The following is a 19,300-nucleotide window of genomic DNA, read 5'->3' as shown; positions in this document are numbered from 1 at the left end:
TTCAAATGGCGGTTAATGTATTTGGCAGACCTAAAGTATATGTGCGACCCCGTTCTTAATTCGGTTAATATAATGTTCCCAATGTTCTCAATTCAGATTGATCTTTTAATCGTTTCCGGAGAACTAAAAACCTATTTTCCAGCCATTTTTAAAGTAGAACAGCAATTTGGATCCCTGGGAACCTACCGATTTTAGTCATAAACTGTTTAATTTTCAACGGAATGGGGGAATAAAGAAATATTTCTTTATAGATGTGTTTCATTTTGAAAATATACAATTAGTACAATGGATGTTATTGATTTTAAAATGATTGTACAATGTACATTTTTAATACATACTATGTAGGTTATATCAATTAATAAAACTCTTTATTAAGTTCAATTTTGTGTATAGATCTTACTTAATTTTTCTGAATTCTTAAAGATACCTATGGAAATGAAAATATAGAAATCCCCATTTTTAAAATTCTTAATATTTTATAGTTAAAAAGGTTACAATTTTAAATGAAATGTAAGATAAAATGTTTGTGCGTTTTACACTTTTTCATAAATGGAGTAGCTTTTTTTAAGTAAGCCTTAACAGTTAATTGGTAATAATCTTCTTCAAAAATTTAAAGGCTATTTTTAGAGTAAATAGTTAATAGTTTGGTATTTTTTAACAAGCCGGCCTTGCGCATGCGCATAACCCTCCAATGCGTCAGAGGCTTTTGAAGTGAGTTAGAGCTCGGCTTGTTTTGGTTTTTCAGTTTTTGGATTTTGGCAGTTCGTGTCGCAGCCGCAACAAGTTCGATCGAACCAGCTGAGCCGTCTCTTGGCCAACTTCCCCAACTGGGGAGCTACTAGGCCGCCGCGAAGTCTTGCCAAAGCTCAAATGCGCAACGCCCGTCGATGAGGTAGCACGCGAATTTCAATTGCCGTGGATCCAGTAGCTTAAAAAATTTTCAAAACGCGAGAGAGTTTTTTGCAAAAGTGATCGTAGTGAAAACCGAATTTGGCACAAAGTTTCTGCATAAAATATCTGTGTGTGTGCCCAGTGAAATTTCAGTGAAAATAGCTAATTTCATCGGCCAGCTGTGCACCTGGATTAAAGCACATACCGCTGGAAATTGAAACCGAAAACGAAACCAAAGCCCAAACTCAATCAAATAGTTTCACTTTATATTGGATTAGCCGCAGCATCATCTCAATTAAACAGGTTTGTTGAGCAACCGAGGGGAGAGCTAATTGAAATTGAAACCCGAGCTTTAAGTGCTCCTCGTAAAAGGTGTCAAAGGTGGGTAACGAACATTTCAATCATTCAATGAGCCTACGCTAATTGAAAGCTCAAGGTGAACTATTGGCATTTACGATTGATCTCATCGATTCTCCGAAATAACTGGAATAACCAACGCAAGCAACGCATTCTGTTCAAATATTTTGCTCATTACGAAATTATGCCAGAGTACTGGGCTTCAAAAGTTCGACATGCGCAATTTAAACGGCTTTAAAAACTAAAAACGAGTGAGCCAAAGAAGAAACGACATTAACTGCGCACCAGTCCAAGCCGAACCGTTAGGCGTAAGCCGAAAAAACCATTTCGCAAGTGTGGTCTAACTGAAGTTAACTGTAGCTGCAACTCAAAAAGTGAAGAAAAAAGTTGGCAATAAGCCAGGGCAGCCAAGGGAAAAGAGCCAAAAATACCTGTATGACTCGCAGTTGGACTTTAAAGTGGAACATTCGCAATGCTGGGTTCCCAGGGGAAATGGCGATGGTGATGGGCTCAGGGTTCAGCACTCCGGTGATCCAATTATAGATAGTTCCCAATGTGCTCTTCACTCAGGTGCTAACCTTTGCCAAACTCTGACTTAACTGCTTGTTAAAGGGTGACTGCGTTAAAAAGTAAGCCATAAAAGGGCAAAAGTCAAGGAAAAAGGCCAGATATGTAGATATATGAGAGTAAGAGATCAAGGCATAAATATTCAAATTTTGATTACATATATTTTGAAATATTTGATGACATAATTTAAACTGTAGGTAAAAATATAACCTCTAAATTGACTTAAATTCGGATCATTTTTACTTCGAAATAAAACCAATAAAGCTTTGTTTAACCGATTATAATCAAACATTTATATAAAATAATAACTTATGATCTCTTCTACTTTAAAATTCCAACGTTAAGTTGACTCAAATTTTTATATTTTTTACTTTGAAATAAAAACCGTAAAATTTTTCTTATTCCATCAATAATAATAAGTTTTAACTTCTTTAAGAATTAATAAAAATAAAATAATATTTGTAATCTAATTTTTCAAGAAATTTTTTGCTCCATACAAGAACTGTAACTTTAAGAAAAGTTTTTCAGTACAATGTCTCAGAGGAAAATCCTAAAATCCGTCTTAAAAGACTTACAGTTCGATTTTGAAGTGGGATATTTGAAAATCCCAGTTCCCAGAGGATTAAAGGTTGAGTACTCGCACTCGCATAATAGGATTACAAGTATTACCAAGTGAAGTGCTTTGAAAGCAAAGCCTCCATGAAATCCCTTCAGTTATGCGGCACCCAAAGCCTCCGCTCCCCGCAATCGCCCATCGACTGACACATGTGGCCTCGTTTCACCAATCATTTAACTTTACACTCTAGTAACTTTACCCAAAAGGCTGGCAGGGTCAAGACTTCCATCGCAGGTCGCCCAACTGCAGTACCCACAACCAATTAGCCACACTTGACTCCTCCTCAATGACAAACGATAATGCTGAGGTTTTTTTGCTTGCCGAGGTGAAATCTTTGGCAGGCGCGCCCAAGTTTTGGCCCAAGTTCAAGTCACCAGGCTTTCGTTTTGCAGTGAAAATGCGGCTGGCCTGGTTTTTCCACAGCCAAAAAGCATACAAACTTGCCGTTTTTCGTGGGTTTTTTTCTCCCCCTTTTTTATTTGGTTTTTCTGTACGCCAGTTCCGTGTTGTTGAATTTTCATTGTGGATCGACCAGGTGTTGGCGAGTTTTCATGTTTGGCCATTTGCAAATGCGGCCACCGGCCATTGAGAAAATTGAGAAAATGATTCACACACACGGTTTTCACCCAAAACAAAGAAGCAAACAAAAGACTTAGGCCACAAACTTTTTTATATTTTTTTTGTAAGAGTATTTTTTTGGAATGGGATGCATTATATAATTACCTGCGTATAATGAGGGAAAATCCTCGGTGTCATTAAGATGTGGAAATGGTCAGGGAGCTAAAAGCATCTGAGCCATTTTCAATGGACCGGAAAACGCACGCAAAAGTGAATTTTTGAAAAAGACGAAAAAATAAATAAAAATAAATGATGTATAAAGTTGACTGGCTGTGGTAGCTGTTTTTGTTGGCAAAGTGAAAGCGCAGCGACGTCACACTCATAAAAATATTTTTCTACATTTTAGAAAATCGCCCTAAAAAATTTTTCGCCTTTGAACTGAGAAAAATTTTCTATTTTCACGACAAATTTGCCATAAATTTAAGGCAGGTGACCATAAAAAAATATTTTTAGGGTTAATTTTTCTATTTTTCTAATATTTAGGGCGGTTTTTTTCGATTTGCTTCGTTTTGACCTTTTCTAAATCCAACGGCGAATTGCCCTAATTTTTTTTCTAAAATTTTTCTAAATACAAGGGCGATTTGCCTTAAAAATCACTCCAAAAATGTGAAATTCGGTAGCCCAGCGGTCTAATCACTTGCGCTTTCAACTTTGCTATATGAGGACTAAGGTTGTGGGTTCGAACCCTGTGTGATTCAACTTGATTTTTATGTTTTTTTTTTTTGTAAACATTATAATACTGAGGACATTTTTTCGTCCGAATTTTAAATTAAAGTAGTCTTTAAACCTTAAAAACGTATGGGAGTTCTGAGTTAAAAGCATACTTTATACGGTTTAGTTGCCTTTAGTCATATTATAACGTAGACCTCAAGAAAATAAGATATGTGCAGAGTTTGTTCGTCGTCTTGCGCGATGGGTCTGTGGTGCAGCGTTAGGACGTTAGACTCTAAACCGAGAGGTCGTGGGTTCGATTCTCGCAATGACCAAAAAAAGTAAGTTGTTTTTTCTCCTCATATTTATTTCCCTAATTCGTTTACAAACATGATTTTTCAGTTCTAACGGCTGTTCTGTATAGATCGGGCCCCCCTCTTAGCGCAGCTCCCATATAAGCTACACACCAATACAACAATAAGAAACGGTGTCCTCCGCCGGTTTTGTGTAATTAAAGCAGTCCCAGTTCCCAGAATATACACGATTAAAAAATACATGCTTCCCAAATTCAGTTAAGCATGCTCAAACTCGAATTTTTTTAATTTGTCTAATTTTTTAGGGCATTTGCCTTTAAAAACAGAAAATTCGCCCTTAATTTTAGAAAAATACACCTTAAAATTAGGGCAAATCACCCTAAAAAAAGGAAAATATTTCTTATTTCAAGAAAAATCACCCTAAATTAAACCAAATTTCCATCGGGATTTTTTAGAAAATTTTTCTAAATACACGGGCGAATCGCCAGCGGATACGATTTATGGGCGATTTTCTAAATCCACGGGCGAAAAGTCAGTTTTTTAGGGCGATTTAGGGTAAAAATTTCTATGAGTGCAACGTCAGCGGCGATGTCTGCGCAGATTAATCACCCGGCCGTAAAGCGAAGACAGTTGGGCTCCTCAAAAAACGAAAAAAAAAAAACGAGAAAAAAAGGAAGCCAGTATTTCGTTGGGTTCGTGACCCCCTCAAGATTATCTCCACTTTTTTTCAAACATATCTCCATGTTACTGTTACGCAATTCTCATCGCTTTGAATTCTTTGCCGCGCCCCGGAAAAAAAGCAGATGCAAATGTATGCCCGACCGCTTTTGATAGTGAAAGTGTCTAGCTGAAATTTGAATCTCACGGCTTGTGACGTCAAACGCACAAGCTTAGCCGGAATACATACATATATTACTCACGCACTCACACGATCTCTCTGTCTTTCTTTTTCTCGTATTTTCTTACAGCTGGCAACTCGCGGATGCCCGAAAATGGCACACTATGATCAACGTTGGCTGAAACTCTTCTCCGGCTGCCTTTTCCTCCTTTTGCTGGCTCTGCAGGTTTCAGAGGCCAAGCGATCAAATGGTGAGTGCACAGCAACAAAATATATATAAGAATTTATGTAACAAAAACCATTATTTTAAAGTGAATTTAAGTAAACAATTGATTAAAGAAACCAGACAGAAAGCAAATCATAAGTCGTATTTTAAATAAAATACATACATTTTCAAGGTTTAAACCTTACTTTAAATTTAACATGAGCAAGTTAATATAACATTTTTAATAAAAACAATATTTTCTTAAATGTGTAGATACAAATAAAGAAATGCTAGGACCGAAATTTAAAGCTTATTCTCTGTTTAAAAAATATAGAAATTTTTTAAAAGAATTTCTAGATATTTTAAACAGCTTGTGTTGTTATATCACATATCATACTTCACAAAATATGTATCTAACATAATTCCCCTGCTTTTATTGCTGTGTAATGCCAAACTGACGGGGTTGAAGTCAATGACTTCTTGAGCCAGAACGTTATATTTTTCCTTTTCGCTCTGTTATTCTGTTATTTTTGGCAAAAGGCAGTCATTGAACCCGCAACGGGGGAATGTGTACCATTTGGTGGCTCATTAAATGCCCGGGTTGCAGCTGCATAATTAACGTGACGTGTGGAAATTCGTGTAGAACTCCACGATGTGTCTGGGTGTGAAAAATGTGAAAAATGGCACGGCATCATTAAAAAGCGCTTAGCTGCAAAAAAAAACGAAAAACTACGCCAGCCACCGTTAAGAACTGCGGCAAAAGGGAAACAAAGCCAGACGGCTTCTAAATGCAGCCGCAAACACACTGTGTCAGTCGGTCAAAAGAGGTCTCAGACCCACAAGCACCACAACCCAACTTAAAGCCACAATGGGCCAGCAATTCTCTAGGTACTTATACTTATACCAGTTTGCCGCTTTAATTTCGTTTTCGTTACGGTTCTGTTTTATACTCGTTTTTTCTCTGTTTTTATCTCGGCGAGCGGAAGCCGAAACGAAAGACTGAAGCGACAAACTCGATTTTTGCCTGGGTGGCGAGAATAAAAGTCGCCTGCAAATAGCCGTTGTTTTTCTGCCTGATTTTATTCATCATTCGGCCAGCTTTAATTGCCAGTTGCCCGACGACTTTTGCCTTTTTGTTGTTTTTTCATTCACCACTGAAACCGAAAGCCATTTTCATTTCTTTTTTGTTGCTGTCTCTGCTGACCAAACGGCAAATACAAATTGATGGCCAACTCGAGCTCGAGGCGCTGCCAAAAAAAACTTTCATTCAATTTCTAGCGAAAACTCCAGAAAAATAAAAGCAACGGCCGCACAGTGAAGGCAGTGAAAAGTAAATAAAATAAAAATAAATATTTCGGATGAGCCAAGGCGGATGTGCGGCGAAAAAAAGAAATCTCCGTGTGATAAGTTCAGCGATTACTCAGCGGTTGCACAGTCAAAACTTGCTTTGTAAAATGCATGCCGAAAAAAAATTAACTTTAATGATGGTTAATCGGATCTTATTTCAGAAAGAAATAATAAAGATAATTAAACTGATAGGGGAAATATGGTATTGATATGGTATAATATTAAAGTGAAGTTAGTCGGCTTAAATATTTATTAATTTAATATTTTCTCAAATAAATCTATGCTTTAAAATATAAAAATACTAATATAAAATTAGAAAAATTTTGGTTTTTTCTTTGTTTTTTTGACAAGATAATAAATTATTTTTAAACAATACATACAATTCTTTAAAAATAAAATAAATGCCCAATTGACTTTGAATTCATTTTCGACCATTCCACTGAGTATTTCGATACTTTCGACGGTGCACATACGTTTCTGGTACTTTTAAAGCCGTTGACAATTGCATAATGGCTGATGCATTAAAAATATATCGAAAGTGCATAGGAAGTGACCAGCAATAACGACTGCAATTGACGCAACTAAAGCTGAGCTGTCGCAACCCCAGCGAAGTCATCGTTGCGTGCTGGACAATAAAAGGGAAAGGGGGAGGGTAAATTGGGGGCGCGATGATCACTCACTTTAATTGCATAACCCGGTCGAGACAATGGAATGAATGGCTCTTCCCAAAAGCAGAATGCTCATAGCATCCATGCCCAGCCGAAAACCATTTGAAGCGAATTGCTTATACGCCTCGTGGACGCAGCTATTCGCATACAAAGCGCTCCATTTCAAGCTGACCATGGAGCAACCAAAAAAAAAACAGCTGCAAATGCCTGGCATTGTAGCCCCAATTTCAGCCACTCCATTTTGTATATTTAATTTCAATTTCGCACTTTTCATAGACTCTGGGTTTTATTTTTTCTTCACCGCACGCGTCACGTCCCAAAAAAAACTAAAAGTGAAATTGTCGTAGCTGGGATTCGGTAGTTGAATAACACGAAAGTATGTCAAATGTTGTTTTTCTCTCTGAAAAAAAGAAAATAAGTATAGCAGAAAACAAAATCAGTTACTAATGAGCTATCAAAAAATATCTCTGACATTGAAAAAAAAAAAAAATTGATTGAGTTAGAATAAAATATTTAAAATGTAATAAATATTTTTCTATTACACATATTAATTTAACATACAGGTTTTAAATAAATCAACATGAGAATAGTTCATTTAAACTTTTTGTAATGGGTTTTCCCATATTTTATATTAATTTATCATGAATATTTTTAAAAAATCAACAAAAGTATATTTTATGTAGCTTACTTGTCAAATGTATATTAAAAAAGTTATTTCTGTCACTAAAAAAAAATATAACACATAAAAATATCAGTCTAAAATATACTAAAATAAATTGATTGAGTTTTATAATATAAACAGGTTTGAAAATGTAACAAACGGGTTTTCATTAAATTATTAAACTATAATGAAGGTTTTTTAACTATAAAGAATGTTTTTTAATATAGAAATATTTAATATATTAATTTTTTATTATACTTCTAGTATAATTTTATGATTTTCGAATATTTTTACCATCAAACATTGACTAACTTTATAATATTTTCATCTCTTATAGCCAATCTCACGGCCTGCCAGCACTTAAGACGCTCGGAAACGAGAAGAGCGAAGGCCCTGCAATCGGGATTGGAAGGACCATCGATTCGAGTACCTCGCTGCCAAAAGAACGGTGACTTTGACACGATCCAGTGTCAGGATGAGAAAGCTGGCCGGGATTGCTGGTGTGTGGATGACTACGGCGTGGAGCTGCCAGGCAGTCGGAATGAAACTCGATCCGGAGTGAGTTGCTCGGAGCCAAAGCACTGTGCCGCCTCCGCGTGCCGCATGTTCTGTCCCTCGGGATTCGCTAGGGATACCGAAACAGGTTGCTCCGTCTGCCGCTGCCGGGATCCCTGCGATGGCCTGGAGTGTCCACGCGGCCAGTCGTGTCAGCTGCAGGAGGTGCAGTGCAAATCGGAGCCCTGTCCTCCACTCCCGACCTGCAAGAAGGCCAGATCACTGGCCAATCTCTGTCCCGCCGGCTTGCCTTTGGCCATTGATGATACAGTGAGACCCTTCCTTTGTGGCAAGGAACCAGGAAAGCCGCAGTGTCCTCCTTTGTATCAGTGCCTCGTGGAGTCTGGTAATGATTATGGCGTGTGCTGTCCCAGTGCGCTGACCTTCCAGAAACCGGGAGTCTGTCCTTCACCCGAGCAATCGCAGTACTCCGAACGCACTGGCTACATGTGTGGATCTCCCTGCTCCCATGATTTGGAGTGCAGGAATATGGAGAAGTGCTGCCTGACCAAGGGATGCCAGTTCAATTGCCAGCAGCCTGGAAATGTCACCGGTTGTCATCAGGCCAAGGCTCTCGCGGATATCCTGGCGATTAATGAGAGGGAGGGACGAGGCTATGTACCCGAGTGCAATGGTCCTGGAGGTCAGTTCTCGCCAAGACAATGCTCCCGCAATGGACTCGTCTGCTGGTGTGTGGATCCCCGAACGGGTCACAAGATCAAGGAGACCATGGGTGCGGCCAATAATGTAAACTGCGATGGTTGGGAGAACATGATCAGCAGGTCGTATGCCAGGAGCTTCCAGATGGAGCAGTGCGACACCAATATCTGCGCCGCCGTCTGCGAGTACGGATTCAAGGTGAGTTGAATAAACTTATTAAATGAAATAGTAAAAAAAACATAATTATATATTTTAACCAAATAAAAAAAAAAATTTGATAATATTTTAATTAGGCTAAAAAAAATTGATTCAACATTCTTTATATTCATTTTTATTAAATAACAGAATATTTAATAAAAAAGAATTTAATTTTAACGTCAATATTTAAAATTCTTCAACTACTTCAAATTGTTAAATAAAATTTTAATTTAATTTTTGTCATATATTAGTCATATTTACTTTTATTAGTTAAGAATGTTAGTGTTAAGAATTCTTCAATTACCAAAAAATTTTAATTTTAATGTTTCCCTATTTAAATTCAATAATCCATATTTAGCATTTAAAATATTTTAATAGAGGTAGAAAATATTGCTTAAAACTTGTATTAAATGTAAAATTTTCCTATTAAAAATTAATATAAATAAGTCATGGAGTAAAAACATAAAATTAAAAGATTTTGAATGGCAATCTCCTTTAGAACGACCACAATGGCTGTCCCACCTGCGAATGCTCGGAGCCCTGCGACGGCTTCAAGTGCTCCATTGGCTCCCATTGCGAGGTGGCCACCGATCCGCTGTGTGAATCCGGCTCCTCTCTCTGCGCCTCCTGGCCCGTCTGCAAACCCGACCTCGTTTACTCCAATCCCTGCGACGTGGGCACCCCACTTTCCGACGCCGCCACCGGTGAGGTTATGTACTGCTTTGAGGATCGTCAGGGACGCAGCTTCCAGCCAACGGCCTTCTTTGAACCCGAGCCAGAGTCGCAGTCCAAGCAGGGTCGCTCCATGAGCAATAGGATTATGTGCCCGGAGCAGTACAAGTGCACCAAACTGCATCGCGAAACGGAGAATGTGTGTTGTCCAGTGCCGGAGAAAACAACTCCTGCTGAAGAGGCAACGGGAACGCATCAGCAAACCAGTAAGTTATCTCTGGATTGCCTAAAGTAACCTCTATTTAATCTTCATATAACCTCAATTTAATGTCTTTTTATTTCCATTTAACCTCTATTTAATATCCATATAACTTCCATTTAATGTGTTTTTAAAGTGCATTTAACCTCTATTAAATCTCCATTTAGTCTTCATTTAACTTCAAGTTATCCTCCATTCAATCACCATTTTACGTCCATTTAAACTGCATTTGATCTCCATTTAGTCTCCATTTAACCTCCTTTTAATCTCAAATTAACCTGCATTTAACGTCCCTTCAAGCTTTATTTAATCTCCATAAAAGCTTCATTTAACCTCTACTTAAACTTCACTTAATCTGTATTTAACCCCCAAATAACATATATTTAACTTCTATTTAACCTCTATTTATTATCTTATTATATCCATTTAAACTTAGTTTAACCTCCATTTAAAAATTATTTAACATCCATTTTATCTCCATTTAACCCCCATATTAGCTCCATCAACCTCGTTTCAATCTCCATTTAATCTCTATTTAACCCCCATATAACCTCTGCTTAACCTCCATTTAATCTCTTTTTACAGTGTGCGAATATTTGAGGGACTTTTCGGAACGCATGGAGGGCACCGAAGAGGGCATGCAGCTGGCGGTTCCCTCGCCACGTTGCACCACCGATGGCGACTACGAGGGTCGCCAGTGCCAGCTGAAGAAGATTAGGGTTACCCGCGCTGAACAACGCAAGATTCTCGAGGAGAACACCATTCGGCGGATGAGGATGCTGCTGGCCAGTGCTGCTCCCAGTCTACCCAAGCGATCGCGTCGGGATTTGGAACGCCTGAAGCTTTATCGAGTGGAAGATAGTGCCCTCAAAGTCCAGGTGGCTGCTCCCGTCATGGGTCGCAGTGCCAAGGTGATCGACATGGGTGCCGATCGCCAGCAGGGATTGGGTCAGCTCTTCGAAACGGAATTCAAGAAGGTAGCCTCGGCTTCTAAGCGACCCCCAGAGAACGAGGATGAGCTGGTGGAGATGGAAGTGGAGCAATGCTGGTGTGTTGATAGTTTTGGTACGGAGATTCCTCGCTCCCGGGCCTACAATGTCAGCGAGGATAATTGCCGGAGTTTGAGGGAGGATTTGGACTGCCTGGATCTCACCTGTCGCATGGGTTGCGAATATGGTTTTGCCCTGGATCCCGATACCCGCTGCCCGGCCTGCCAGTGCCGTGATCCCTGCGAGAATGTCGCCTGTGGCTCTGGCAAGGAATGCCGCGTGGTGGACGTGAGCTGCGAGGGTGAGTACTGCCCCCCGGTGCCCGCCTGCCTGCCCAGGAAGCCGGGACAGTGTCCTTATTTGGTTCCCCCGGGTCCCGATAACCTGGATGCCAACACCTGCGCCTACGAGTGCCGCACCGATGCCCATTGCGAGGGAGCCCGTCGCTGTTGCTCCAATGGCTGTGGCACCCAGTGCGTGGATCCGCAGCTGAAGACAGCCTGCCAGCATCTGCAGGCCATCCAGCTGCATCAGAGCTCCGAGCTGGGCATTCCCGCCCGTCAAATGGCAGTGGCCCAATGTGATCCGAAGAGCGGAAAATGGGAGCAGGTCCAGTGCTCACCCGATGGTCACTGCTGGTGTGTGGACAATCAGGGCAAGATTCTCCCCGGCACTCGGGTGAAATCTTCTGAGACGCCCAAATGTCAGGAGAACTCAAGTTACGCCTGTCCAAAGTCCAATTGCAGTAGCAGCCTTCAGTGCGAAAGTGGCTACCAAATGGACTCGAATGGTTGTCCCACTTGCGAGTGCAGAAACTACTGCCAGGAGGTGAGCTGCTCGGCGCACGAGGAGTGCCAACTGATCAACGTGGAGTGCGTGGACACCCCGTGTCCCAAGATGCCCATCTGTGTGCCGCGTCGCGCCTCCGTTTGTCCCGAGGGCAATCCCCTCCAGCAAGGCGACCTGGACATGAGTTGTGGTCCCCACAATGAGCACGAAGCCTGTCCCACCACCCACTCCTGTCAGCTGAATCCGGTCAGCAATCGCGGCGTCTGCTGCTCCAAGACCCGCGATGTTTGCTTCGAGTCCATGGACAATGGCTGTCTGGCCTCTGGCAAAACGGAAAGGAATAGCACGCGCTATAGGTTCAGTCCCAGGGCCAACAAGTGCCTGCCGGTGATCATTGATGCCGAGGCTCCCGCCTGCCAGACCAAGAACCTCTTCCACAACGAACTGGCCTGCAACTCTGTGTGTCCAGGTGAGATTATATTTGAGCATTAAAATAATCAATTTAACTAAAACAAAAAAAAAAAATTTTTTTTCATAATTTTGAGTAGGTGTTAATTATTTTGTAACACATTTGCTAAAGAATTGTCTTGTTTACTTTATTTCGTCCCAAGTCAACTTTTTAATGTAATGCTTTGATATTTAAAATTCATTATCAAAAACCATACTTTTATGTTTTCACCACTGGAATTGAACTCGGGCCGTCTGTGCGAGAATGCTTGTGATTGTGAATATAAAAATGCTTTCCTTAAAATGTTTGATATTTTAAATGGTTTCTGAAATATCTTACGTTTATTTTTCCTGCCCTGTAATTGAACTCTGGACATCTACCAGACAAACTTTTTTCTTGACTAAGATTTAATAATTTCCTAGTTTTTAAAGAAAATAATTTTCTTATGTCCTTACTATTTTTTTCTTTTTCTCCCCATTCGGAATTGTTTCTGAAATATCGTACGTTTATTTTTCCTGTACTGGAATTGAACTCAGTACATATGCCAGTCAAACTTTTTTCTTGATTAAGATTGAATAATTTCGTAGTTTTTAAAGAAAATAATTTTCTTATGTCCTTACTTAGTTTTTCTTTTCCTCACCATTTTGAATTGTTTCTGAAAAATCGTGCGATTATTTTTCCTGCACTGGAATTGAACTCGGTGCCATCTGCTCAATCGAACTTTTTTCTTGATTTAAGATTTTAAAGAAATTATTTTTCTTATATCCCTACTTATTTTTCCTTTTCTCCCCAGTGCTCACCCAATGCGAACGCCTGAAGCTCAAGAACAGTCTGGCTGCCCAGCGAACGGGACACTCCTCCGTGTGGTTCCAGCCACGTTGCGATCCCGTCACCGGTCACTGGAGTCCAGTGCAGTGCCTGGGCAAGCAGCCCCAACCTCTGGACAGGCACACCGAGATTGTGAGTCGCGCCTTTGCCTCCGAACCGGCAGCCGCTGGCGAGGATTCTCCCGGAGTTTGCTGGTGTGCGGACAAGAAGGGTGCTCCTTTAAAGGGAACCCTCACCAGGGAAACGGAACCCATTTGCAACAGTCGACAGGCTCGTAATCGCAAGGTAGATATTGGAGATCCCCTGATGGAGCAACTGATTGCGCAGCTGACCCAACTGAATGATGTGGCTAGCGAGGATTTGGATTTCGATGAACTGGAGGCCAGAATTCTACCCGCCACCGCCAGTGCAGCGGAGTCAAGTGTTACCGAAAGAGTGCTCGAGCTGGCCAACTCCCTGCTGGACTCACAGTTGTCCGTGGAGCAGGCCACCATGAAGCCCATGGAGGTGAAGACCACCCGTTGTCGAGCTCTCAAGGAAACGGCACCGTTTCCGGTGAGCTGCGATGAGGCGGGAGCCTTCCATCCCCTGCAATGCAATGGCAGGAGTTGCTGGTGCGTGGATGCGGCGGGCAATCAACTGCAGGCCACCCACATCTTTGGAGCCGGCGATCGTCGTTGCACTCATGTGCCCATCGAGGCGGTGGCCATTGAACTGCATCTCACAAACAGCAGCGGGCGGAGTGTGAGGAATGCCTATGACACCATCAGAAGGGAATTGCAGCAGTTGCTGGGTGGCGAATCCGTGGAGAATCTCCGGGTGCAGGAGAACTTTGATGGCTCGGCCATCGTCCGTTTTGAGCTGCACAACGAGGCCAAGGTGGATTTGGCCTTTGCCATCGAAGCAGCCATTTCCTCGGGTGATTTCCGTTTGGCCGGAGGTCACTTTCTGCCCGACTTGACCCGCTCCCACTTTGTCCATCGAAGTGCTGCCGTTCCAGTCGCCCAGGCGGCCACCTCGCAGGATGAGTCCATTCAGCTGGTGCTCTTCATCATGGCCACCAGTTCCGCCTTCCTGGTGAGCATATTTGTGGTCTATGTGATGCTGAAGAGGAGCAGGAACCTCAAGGCCTCGAATCCGTATGTCAAAGGAGGCGGTGGGAATGGTGACAAACCCGTGGACTACTCCGCTCCCATCTTCGTGCTGGCCAACGACAAGGACGCCCATGGACTGGACAGCCTGAAGGGGTTCAAGGCGTAGGTTGAGTTCCATTGTTGAGTTATCTAAATCAATTTGTAAATAAAAGAGAGCAAATTAAGGATTTACTTTTAGGGGGGAGGAGTGAGGGAGTCCCACTATCGAATACTTGTACTTAAACTAAGACGATTAATTTATGAATAAAGCTTTAAAATTGAATTACATTGGATTTCTTTAAAGAGGATACTTTAAATTCTTTTTGAAAAATTGTAAGCCTATTTTTCCTGCACTGGAATTAAACTTAAACTTTTTTCTTGATTTAAGATTTAAAAATTTACTAGCTTTTGAAGAAAAGAATTTTTTTTACTTATTTTTTCTTTTTCTCTATTTTCCCTGCACTGGAATTGAACTTAGGACCTCTGATCAGAAAAAAACTTTTTTCTTGATTTAAGATTTAAAAATTTACTAGTTTTTGAAGAAAATATTTTTTTTTTACTTATTTTTCTTTTTTCCCCTATTCTAAATTGTTTCTGAAAAATCGTACGTTTATTTTTCCTGCACTGGAATTAAACTCAGGACATAGTTTTTTATTTAAGCCACCCGATTAACAAAGACAACTTTTTGATTTTAATATTTAATAATACATGACATAATTGTCCGCCTGTATGGTATAATGATCGATCGATATCATTAAAATTAACTTCATGAGCTCGCGCACCTCCTTTCGTGCTACATAAACGTATAACATTAATAAATTTTGGCTTCGTTTCATGCAACTCGAACTCAGTTTTGTATTTTGTGTATTGTATATATTGTATATTGTGTAGAACAATTACTAGACATTGGTATAACTATATATTGTTCATATGTATCTTGTATATGTGTACGTATGGATCTGTATATCGTATGCTAAGTGCAAAAACAACACAGCGAAGAAATTCGAGCTGTGTGTCTGGTTTTAATATCTAAAAAAAATTGTAAGTGGCTTAAATCGATTGTTTAGAAAAATGCAATACTCATGGGGGTTACAATTCGGAATAGTTGTAGATTTTTGATTTGGAAAATGCATTGCTTATATAGTAGGTATGTGTAGATAGATCGGTTCGTTAGACTTAAAACTTAGTTTTTAGCTGAATGCGGTTAAGAGAAGACTTGGTTCCATCTATTGAGCAAATTGGATTAGTATACCTTCGGCTTAGGCTTAAATAGCTACTTGCACACATGCAATTGAAACGTTAATATCGTAAAACTCGAGTGCAGTTTGTTCAATTCAATATCATGAAAGTGTGTGATGAATCATGACTGTGTTTCTCCTTCTTCTTCTAATATTTGGTTACGTGGTTAGTCGCTATTCATAAATTAATGTTTGCCATATGGGTGAGTGTGTAAATATATGTGTGTATAAATCTTGTAAAAGAACAAAGGGTTCATAAAAAGAAGCGACTGAATAAATGGCCGCCAGATGATTTTGGGAGCTGCAGCCTGGGATGGATTGATAGGATTGTTTTGGTTGGACTCTCTGCTTTTGTGGACTTTTCTCTCTACTTTCCACCACCGCCAGCTGAACCATTGTTGTTGCTCCGGCTGTTGTTGTTATTGTTGGCATTGCGGAAGGGAATGGAGGCGCGCTGATCCTCCATGCGACCGCTCTGCACCTTCATGATCAGCGAGAAGAAGTCCTCGTCCGGAACGGTGGCTCCGCGACCAGTCTGTCCACGTGCTGCTCCTCCAACCGCAGCCTCTGGAGCTGATCGAGGGGGCGCCTCTGCCTCCACATCCATTGTGACATTGGGGCGCGGCAACTCGGAACGCTGCTCCTCCAGTCGCGAACCCTGGCAGCGCATCAGCATGTCCAGGAAGTCGTCGTCGGGCTGCTGCGTGGTGGTGGCACTCCTGGCCAGCGGACCATGGCCAATGGGATTCGCCGACGACGGCGACTTCAGGCCGGGCAGGTTGGTCGGGTCCACGAACAGCGAGTTCTGCTGCACCAGCGGCTTGCGTGTGGCTCCTGTGGCCACCGCCGGAGCTCCAGCGGGATTCATTTTGATCGAACAGCGCTGGTCGTCCATGCGCTTTGACTGCGAACGCGAGAGCATCTCGAAGAAGTCGTCGTCCTTGGCCTTCCGCGTCGCCCGCTGCTTCTCCTCCTGCAGGCGCTTGCCGTCGGGAGTGATCTTGATCAGGTCCAACTGCTCCATGCTCTGGCGACGAACGCGAACCTGCAGGGAAACGATTAAAGTAATAAGTTTATTTATGTTTCTTTCACGGGTGCAGATTAAACAGTATGTGTTTTGCTTTTCTTTGGGCATAAATATTTACGCTACAATTAGGGGGCAAACACTGCTAACAGCAGGTGTTTCTAAACAAAAGCTACAAGTTTCTGTGTTAAAAATAGGATCACTAGAAGATTTATGCCATGGCTGAAAGGTTAATAAACTAACCTATTGAAAAAATGGTGAATAAATTTAATAATGACTTTAATTAAAGAGTTTTTTAAAGTTTAGTATGTAAAATTTGTTAAAAGCTGTCAAATTTAAAGTGAAAATAAACAAATCCTTGAATTTTTTAAATACAAAATAATAAATTTAAATAAATCCCTCATAAATTTCATGCTTCTACTAAAAGGTTAATAAAATAATCTGTTTGAAAATAGTAAAATGCATTTCAGATTGATTAAAATTAAAATAGCTATCAAATTTTAAAATGTCGATGCGTTAAAATGTTAAGAAATTGTTAATTTAAAAATTTTTGAATGATATTTACATTGATTAAAAATAAAGAATTTTTTTAAAGTTCAGTATCTTAAATTAGTGAAAAGCTTTAAAGTTATAAATTGTGCAAAACATTGCTCAAAGATAAATTTAAATAAATCCCTCATAAATTTCATTCTTCTACTGAAAGGTTAATAAACTAGCCTATTGGAAAATTGTTGAATGCATTTAAGATTGATTAAAATTAAAGATTTGTCAAAAGCTATCAAATTATAAATTCTGCAAAACATTTCTCATAAATAAATTCAAATTATAAGTAAAAATGTACAAATCCTAGAACTATTTAAATACAAAATAATAAATTTAAATAAATCCCCCAGTTAAAATCTTTACTAACCATTCTCCCCTGCGAGTTCTCCGATCCATCCGACTGATGTCCGCTGGCCGAGTGATCGGAGGCGGTGGATCTGGCCTCCTCCTCGGTGGGCGATGGCTCCGATTCGGGCATTCCCAGCAGCTTGCGCAGATCGGAGATGTTCACCCTGGCTGTACTTTCTCCCACGGGATCGTGCAGCTCCTTGGCCAGCTGCAGGTGCTGCTCCGCGTATTTTAAAGCCCTCTCATGACCACCAATGGCGGAGTGGGCATTGCCCAGTGACCAGCAGGCCCTGGCCTCGCCAATCCGATCGCCCAGCTCCTGGGCAATGGCCAAGTGCCGATTGTGGTACTCGATGGCAGTGTTGAACTCGTGCAGCAGCGTGTAGGTGTTGCCCAGACTATAGCAGCTCTGGGCCTCCACCTCGCGTTCGCCCAGCTCGACGGCCAAGGCCAAGGTGCGTTTGTAATGCTCGGCGGCGTCCTCGAATTGCCCGAGGAAGATGTGCGAGTTGCCCAGATTGCTGTTGGCCCGCCGCTCGGCAGCCCGATCGCCAAACTCCCTGGCGATGCGCAGACGCTCCTGATGATGCTCAATGGCCGCCTGGAAGTCGCCCAGCAGGTAGTAGGTGTTGCCCAGGTTGCCACAGGCCCTTCCTTGGGCTCCTCGATCGCCCAGATCGCGCATGAGCTTCAGATTCTCCTGGTAGAACTCCACGGCGCGGGTGAGAGCTTCCTTCACGTCATCGCCGAATTTCCCAGGATTCCTTTGACCCAAATGCTTGCCCTTGGCATGGTAAACGTTGCCCAGGTTGTACAAGGCTCTTCCCTCGGAGAGGCGATCTCCTAGCTGGCGGGCCAAAGTTAAATGTCGTTCACAACAGATGGCTGCCTCGTCAAAGCGACCCATTACTTTGAGGGTGTTTCCCAGGTTTCCAGATGACTTGGCTTCGCCCAGACGGTCATTCATGCTCTTGGCCAGCGTTAAATCATGTTTGTGGTACTGCATCGCCTTGTTGTAGTCGCCCAGGTAGAAGTAGGCGTTGCCCAGCTGCGAGTAGATGGCGGACAAAGTGCGCAGATCCTCGGTTCCCGCTTGAATGGCCGCCTGGAAGAAGGCGACGCCCGCCCGGCAATCGCCCGCCTTGCAGAGGCGTTCTCCTTCGAGCGCTAATTCCAGGCACATGCTGGATCCTCCATCTGATCCAGAACCCTGCTGGGATCCTCCATCGTTGGCTCCACCGGATCCCAGGCCCAAACTGGACACATTCTCCGCCGACGCGGAGAGGGAGGACATTCTGCTGCTGCGACGATTGCGTTGCTCCTTTTGGAGGCGGGGCAGTTGCGAGGAAAACTGGGTGGTGTCCACTTTGCAGCGCTGCTTTTTGGGGTTTGCTATCTGGGGTTTGGGTCGCCCGGGGGCTGCTTCTTCAGCTGCTGCTACTCGAAATCGGCTGCGTCAGGTGAAATTTCCGCAATTAAGCTTGCTTTTGTACCGTTTTTTTAATAATTAGTCAATTTCTGACTAATGGTGGTACCGTATGCGGAGTGCAAGGAAATGCTAATAAATACCAGAAATACCAAACTTAAGCAGTTATTTTAAAAATGATTATTTAGCTATTTTTAAATTAAAATCAAGTTACAATTTAACATTTAATCAATATTATATGTAGATTAATTAATATCGTAACTAATATCAGAGCAAAATCTTATACAAAATATGTTTAAATGTAATTTAAAGCCAGAAACACCAAGCGAAGGCCGTTAATTTAAAAAGTAATTATTTAATTTTAGCTTTTTATTTATTAAAATAACTTTAAAAGTTAATATTTGTTAAATTTAATATACAAAATTATTAATATCTAACAAATTATGAGACAAAATCA

At 41.4% G+C, this 19,300-nt stretch overlaps 2 protein-coding genes across 2 annotated transcripts; one reads left to right on the top strand and one right to left on the bottom strand.

The window, feature by feature from the left end:
* The first annotated feature begins 4,989 nt into the window (after nucleotides 1-4,989).
* Nucleotides 4,990-14,547, top strand: LOC108065814 (uncharacterized). Its single transcript, XM_044395581.1, has 5 exons — nucleotides 4,990-5,103; nucleotides 8,071-9,146; nucleotides 9,646-10,084; nucleotides 10,663-12,324; nucleotides 13,097-14,547. Exons 1-5 carry the CDS (start codon nucleotides 5,007-5,009, stop codon nucleotides 14,389-14,391), a joined length of 4,569 nt encoding a protein of 1,522 aa, XP_044251516.1. The 5' UTR covers nucleotides 4,990-5,006; the 3' UTR covers nucleotides 14,392-14,547.
* A 399-nt stretch (nucleotides 14,548-14,946) lies between these two features.
* pins (G-protein-signaling modulator pins) lies at nucleotides 14,947-18,956 on the bottom strand. Its single transcript, XM_017154094.3, has 2 exons — nucleotides 17,437-18,956; nucleotides 14,947-16,547 (listed from the first exon to the last, which is right to left on the bottom strand). Exons 1-2 carry the CDS (start codon nucleotides 18,709-18,711, stop codon nucleotides 15,870-15,872), a joined length of 1,953 nt encoding a protein of 650 aa, XP_017009583.1. The 5' UTR covers nucleotides 18,712-18,956; the 3' UTR covers nucleotides 14,947-15,869.
* Nucleotides 18,957-19,300: the final 344 nt, after the last annotated feature.

Source organism: Drosophila takahashii, chromosome 3R (assembly GCF_030179915.1).
Source record: "Drosophila takahashii strain IR98-3 E-12201 chromosome 3R, DtakHiC1v2, whole genome shotgun sequence".
Taxonomy (NCBI): domain Eukaryota; kingdom Metazoa; phylum Arthropoda; class Insecta; order Diptera; family Drosophilidae; genus Drosophila; species Drosophila takahashii.
Note: the sequence above shows the minus strand (reverse complement) of the source record. Positions and strands in the feature narration are given on the sequence as shown.